The sequence below is a fragment of the Episyrphus balteatus genome, chromosome 1, assembly GCF_945859705.1.
Source record: "Episyrphus balteatus chromosome 1, idEpiBalt1.1, whole genome shotgun sequence".
In the NCBI taxonomy this organism is placed as follows: Eukaryota; Metazoa; Arthropoda; class Insecta; order Diptera; family Syrphidae; genus Episyrphus; species Episyrphus balteatus.
The window spans coordinates 114,542,491-114,549,292 of record NC_079134.1 but is presented as its reverse complement, the minus strand read 5'-3'; the positions used below and the strand labels follow the sequence as shown (position 1 = coordinate 114,549,292).

Sequence of the window (6,802 nt, the reverse complement as noted above, 5' to 3'; positions counted from 1 at the left end):
CAACATTGTATATATATTTCTATAGTACTATCATGAAGTCGAATTTAGTATTAGTTGATGTCGCCACTTTTTTGAGGTGGCGCTCAGTGTGTTTTTTTCATACAAATTCTGCTTTTTCAAGTCACCACTAGAGTTCCTAAGATCGTTTTACTTCATGATAGTACTACAGTTGAATCGAACAACGAAAAAGCTTTTATTTTCTCAACACAACTCACAATAGCTTTATTAAAATTGTTCTGTGTTTCGCAGTGTCGGGTCGAGATCGGTGTTATTTAATTTCTTGTCTTCTCATTTGGTCTAACTAGAACAAAAAAAAAATTAATTTTTCTTCCAAACTATTGTATTTTATAATACGCAATCTACAAAAATATCGAATAATAAAAGCATCGCGGATTCACCTCCCTTCAAAGTAAAATCTATATTTTTTATTCACGTAAGAGATAAAACATAGAGACTTTTGTTTTTTTGGTTGGCCCAGTGCGTTGTGACTTGAATTTTAATTAAAATTAATAAGTGTATTCTTGGTGACCATAATCGCGCGCAAGTAACAAATAAAATTTTACATTTTTGCAATACAAGAATTTTGAAAGAAGTTTCAATATGTCAATATTTCGTGCAAACGTCTTACGTCTTCTCTCCTCGACATCATCATCGATTCATGCAAATGTTTCCAATGTAAAATTCAATTCAGCTCCATGTCCTCCTCTTTTTGTTGGTTAGTAGTTATTCTTGGTTATTTTGGGAGCTTAATTTTTATTAATATTTTTCATTTGCATTCTTCTTTTTTTCAGGAGTCATTCGGAAGTCGAATCAACGCTTTATGAGTGCAGTTGCTTTAGTTGGAGCAACGCAGCAGTTAAATAATTCATTCAATCAGCAAAATAATCTACAAAAGAAACAATTGAAGGAGTTTTCCACTTCGCAATCACAAATGATTCAATCTCCAACAATGGTCCGGCTAATCCAAAATGTAAGGTTTTTTTTTTGTTGTATGATTGTTTTCCTTTATTTCATATCTCTGTCAGTAAGAGATGGAAGAAAAAAAAAAAATCAATATTGAAATATTATTATGTTGGTGGCAGGGGCGTACGGGGGCCACTTTCCATTAAGGGCGCACACCTAGAGCTTTGATTTTTTTTTGACAGTGAGCTTAGGGTCTCAATAGAATAGCTTTAAAATATTAAGGTGAAGAAACACCCCTAAATATGATTAAAAAAAATATTTAAATGTTTTCATACAAAATGTATGCAAATGACGATCAAGCAGGGGGTTGCAGGGGAGCAGCATGCCCCACCATACCCATCTCACTTTTATACGCCTTGAACTTCATACCTATACTTACTTACTTAGGGTGACCAGCGCCGTAAGGCGGCTACAATCCGCAGTGGATTTGGGCCTCAACCAACAAGCTTCGCCAGCTAGCTCTATCCTTAGCTCGCTGCTTCCAGTTGCGCACGCCAAGTTGATTGAGGTCCCCTTCCACTTGGTTGCGCCACCTCAGACGAGGTCTTCCTCTACTGCGCCGTCCCTCTGGGTTGGAGTCGAAAACTTTCCGGGCCGGAGCATTGTTGTCCATGCGCTCCACGTGACCTAGCCATCTCAGGCGCTGCACCTTCACTCTCTTGGCTAAGTTAGCGTCCTTGTACAACCCGTAAAGCTCGTTGTTATACCTTCTTCTCCAATCACCATCAATACACACGGTACCAAAAATCGCACGAAGAACTTTTCTCTCGAAACAATCCAAGATGTTTTCATCCGCCTTCGTTAAAGTCCATGCTTCTGCACCATATAGCAGGACTGGGATGATAAGGGTCTTGTATAGGGACACCTTAGTTGCTCGAGAGAGGGCTTTGCTGGTCAATTGCCTTCTCAAACCAAAGTAGCAGCGGTTGGCAAGAGTAGTTCTCCGTTTGATTCAGCGCTGATGTTGTTGTCCGTGTTTATAGCGGAGCCTAGGTAGACGAAGTCCTTTACTACCTCGAAGTCGATGGTGACGTTTTGTCCAATGCGGCGGTGTTGTGTGTCCTTTTTTGACGACAGCATATACTTGGTTTTGCCCTCATTGACCATTTGCCGCTTCCGTTTCAATGCTTACAAAAGCGCCATTGACATCACGCTGAGTTCTTCCGATTATGTCAATATCGTCGGCATATGCAAGCAGCTGAACGGACTTTTGAAAGATGGTGCCTCTGGTGTTGACGTTTGAGTTCTGTATAATTCTTTCAAGAACGATGTTAAAAAAATCGCATGACAGTGCTTCGCCTTGTCTAAAACCTTTTTCGACATCAAACTTCGGTTAGGTCTTTACCGACTCTGACGGAGCAGTGTGCATTCTCCATCGTCATCCTGCACAGCCGGACGAGCTTTGCAGGGATGCCAAAACTAGACATAGCTCTATACAATTCATCTCTGTATATACTGTCATACGCGGCTTTAAAATCGATGAACAGGTGGTGGGTATCGATTTGTTGTTCCTGGGTTTTTTCCAAGATCTGCCGTAATGTGAATATTTGATCGATGGTGGACTTTCCTGGTCTAAAGCCACACTGATAAGGACCTATCAGGTTGTTGACGAACGGCTTCAGACGTTCACATAGTACGGCAGAGAGGATCACTTCTTCCAGGTCGGGGGGACGGAAATGTTGGCCTTCATCGTCGATATTGAATGGTGCAATCTGTCTTTGGGCGGGGTTGGCTTCGTCATCGCCATTGTAGAGATTGCAGAAGTGATCTTTCCATAAAGGAAGAAACTTGTTAACATAAACTAAATAACGAAGCAAAAAGATCTAATGTTCACTCAGGTTCCTAGTTTTAACCTATGATACTAAAGTAAAGGAAATGAATTACTAAGAACATAAAAAATACAGGCAAGAGTACGATAACTAAGGCGGTGTAAAATAATAACGGAATTTTGTAGAACAGTCAAATACAATATTGGGCGCATTCACGAATGTAGTGACTACGTAGTAGAGTTAGTTATTAAGTTATTTCAATCAATAGTTTTTGAAATAATCGTATTCAAAGTCAAAAATTGTGAAAAAAGCTTAAATAAACACATTGAATACTATTTTTGTTAAGACTGTGGACTTCAATACAAAATTGATTGATAAAGTAAACTGTCTTATTTGATTCTCGATCAAACACTGAAAACATTATGCTTAGGTTAGGTTAGGTAGTAGTGGCTGTCAGGCAAATTACCCGACACACTTAGACCCTTATGGATCCATTGTGATACCACAAAAGACTAGCAAGTTGGGACTCACTAGCCGAACCACTCGGTGCTTCTTATGAATGAAGATAGACTTTTAACGTCCGTTTTCACTAGATCACTAGTGTAATCGTAGAAGAATTCTCCTAGATAGAGTTTTCTTCTATTAGAGAGAGCAGGGCAGGTGCACAGAAGATGTTGAACAGTTTCCTCTTCTTCTTCATCCATGCAACTTCTGCAGAAATCGTTAGAGAACACGCCCATTCTTTTTGCGTGTCTACCTATTAGACAGTGTCCTGTAAGGACACCTATGGTGCAGCTAATATGCATTCTGTTTAAATTTAACAAACCCTTTGAACGTTTCAAGTCTATACAAGGCCATATTTGTTTAGTAGCTAGGCAAGTATTACTCTGAGTCCATCTGAGGTTGGTTTTCTTTAAAGCGTCCTGCTTTAGCATAAGTTTGCATGTAGCGATAGGTGTTCCTATATTGTTCCTTTCTGGTTGAAGAGGAGTAATTGTTCCTAGTTTGGCAAGTTCGTCTGCCCTGCAGTTGCCTGGGATGTCTCTATGTCCCGGCACCCATACGAGGTGAATGTTAAACTGCTCAGACATCTCCCTTAGAGATGTTTGACAGTCGAGGACCGTGATTGAGTTTGTAGAGACGGAGGCAAGAGATTTAATGGCTGCTTGACTGTCCGAGAAGATTCGAATATCCGTGTTGGATATTACGTTTTCTCTGAGCCAAGAGAGAACCTCCTTAATCGCCAGAATTTCTGCTTGGAACACGCTACATTGGTCTGGTAAGCGGAAGAAGAGACTGAGATTCAGTTTTTCCGAAAATATGCCACTTCCTACACCTTCATTGGTTTTTGAACCATCAGTATAGAAGTGTAAAGAGTCATTATCCAGAGTACTAAGGTTCTCCCATTCAGTTCTGGAGGGAATGGAGTTCTGGAAATTATTATCGAGCACCAGTTGAGGTGTGGTATAGTCTAGACGATCCGGAAGGAATCCGAAGTTGTTTAGAATGTTTGTGTGGCCAATATGATTACTGGTCCACTGAGAGGTTGCTTTTAGACGAGTAGCTGAGCTAGCTGCTACTTGTTTGCTGAAGATGTCTAGGGGTGTGAGATTTAGAAGTATGTCTAGGGCGTCAGAAGGGGTTGACCTCAGCGCACCGCTTATGCACATACTTGCTGACCTTTGGACTTTGATAAGCTTGTTTAAGTTTATCGTTTTGTCCAGTGCGGTCCACCAAACTACCATCCCATATGTAAGTATTGGTCTTATGACCGATGTGTACAGCCAGTGTGCAATGTTAGGAGAAAATCCCCAAACAACATTATGCTTATATGCCTTATAGTTTTTGAGAAGATTGAAAAACACGAAAACTATTTTTTTCAGATTTTTATTTTTTTAACTGTTTTCGATAAATTTGGCATTACAGTGACGCCATTAAAAAGTCTTTGATATTTAATACATAGCTAGAGTAAGTTGAGAGTTTTTTGTATCTGCAAGAAAAACACTAGATACCTCGCCAGACATTTGCCAATGTCAATAGCTTTTATTATCTAAAAAGTACCTTGCCTGGTCCGCGGGTTCTCAGGATTTTAACTTTACTTTTTGGGTCCTCTGTCCCGCTCACGCAACTTCGTTGCTCGGCTTAGGGTATGTAAAGTCGTCTGGCAGGCGCCAATGTCAATAGATTTTAGGTAAACAGTACCTTGTCTGGGCCGCTTCGCGGTTTCTCAGGATTTTAATTTTACTTTTTGGGTCCTCTGTCTCGCGCACGCAACTTCGTTGCTCCGCTTAGGATATGTAGAGCCACCAGACAGGCGCCAATGTCAACAGCGTTTTAATTAAAAGTATTTTCCCTGGTCACCTCACCAGAAAAGAAACTAAACCCCCATTAACAACAACATCATAAAAACACTTGCAATAAAATTACTTCTTAAAAAGAAGTAGTTTTTCTATTTTCAATTTTTTCAAGAACTAGATGGCATAGAAACATGGTTTCCTGTTTCCAGCGTTTATAAGAAATCAAATAAGGCAGTTTATTTTATTTTAACATTTTGTACTGAAAGCCACAGTCCTGACAAAAATTGTATTCAATGTAATTTCTTTAACTTTTTTTTCCCAAATTTTGACTTTGAAATCGACTATTTCAAAAACTGTTGATTTAAAAATTAAAATAAAGTGTAAAATTCTGGCTTTTGAAAAAGGTATCATTCATAACTGTAAGTGTTGCCGTCATTTTAAAATATTTTTTTTTTGTTTGTATTTTGATCCATTTTATAAATAATTGCCCCTGCCTCTTAAACAGGGGGAGACCCCACTCCCATAGTAATAAATGCTTGTATTTGACTCATCTACAAGAATCCGTTAGTAATTTTCACCGCCTAAGTTATCGTACTATCCCCAAAAAAATGAATTTAAAAAATTTTGGACTTTCGTCACCACTGTAATAATGGACCGATTTTCATAAAATAAATTACAATCGCTTTGTTTTATCAAAATCTAGGGGCGATATTTTTTAGTTTTTTTTTTATTTGTCTTAACAAAAAAGTTATAGCCAAAAACTGCAAAAAAACACCAAAAATGTATTCGAAAAATTTTGGACTTTCGCCACAACTGTTATAATGGACCGATTTTTATAAAATAGATAGAAATCGATTCGTATTATCAAAATCTAGGGGCGATATTTTTTAGGGGACTTTTCAAAACAGGCATATTTCTTTGCTGCTGGCTACAAAGGGGTTAAGTCAAAAAAATCGATTTTCGGATTTTTATTGGACTTTAGTCAGTTTTTTTTATCTTAAGGGGTTAAGTCAAGAGGAACACAAAAAAAAAGAAAAGCTATTTTTCTACAGTGTTAGGTATATTAGCTCGAAAAGAATTTTCACATTTGGTAATTAATCATATTGATATTTCCATCATTCCTTTATAAATTAAACTTTGTTATCAATATTAACAAAGATTTTTCTTGACTTATCACCTTTAGATCAAATTTATTTTTGAAGATTAAATGGCTCTAAGAAGTTAAGTCAACACAATTTTTTTTTTAAGAACATTCCTTTTGTAGTCAACAGCATATGGATAGTAAAAAAGATCTTAAAGATGATGTTTCTGCATCATTACATTTTCAAAATAATAATATTCAGATTTACGAACAAAAATTGAAGCTTTAATTTCATTTGCCTCAAAATTCATAGGACTGGCAATTCAAAATTTGCCATCTTTTCTTTCAGAGGCCCAAAAAAATAAATAGGATGTGTTACAAGTAATCTGGTAGCAAAATGTACTATTTCAAGGGTCACCATTTGATTATCTCCCTATTCACAAAAAAATTAACTTTGTGCCTCCAATGAGTGATACAAAAAGTGCCATTTTCGGATTGCTCAAATCAATGGAGAAATTTTGAAAAAAGGCAGAATTTTTTGAGCAAACTTTAATTTTGAAAATATGCATGGTTTTGTTAAAAAAAAAGTAGCTCAAAGCTACAATCAGTGAGAAAAAAAATTCAAGAAAGTAATTTTTAAACTTTTCTCCATTAGTATAACGAACCTGAAGTGCACTTATTAAAATTCAAAT

General features: G+C 37.4%; 1 protein-coding gene across 1 annotated transcript in view; it reads left to right on the top strand.

Moving 5' to 3' along the window:
• Positions 1–235: 235 nt before the first annotated feature.
• LOC129914973 (uncharacterized) overlaps positions 236–6,802 on the top strand; it is a 37,916-nt gene continuing 31,349 nt past the window's right edge. The window contains exons 1-2 of the mRNA XM_055994428.1: positions 236–715; positions 792–970. Coding sequence (XP_055850403.1) covers positions 601–715; positions 792–970 — 294 coding nt within the window. The 5' untranslated portion in view covers positions 236–600. The remainder of the gene's footprint in view (positions 716–791; positions 971–6,802) is intronic.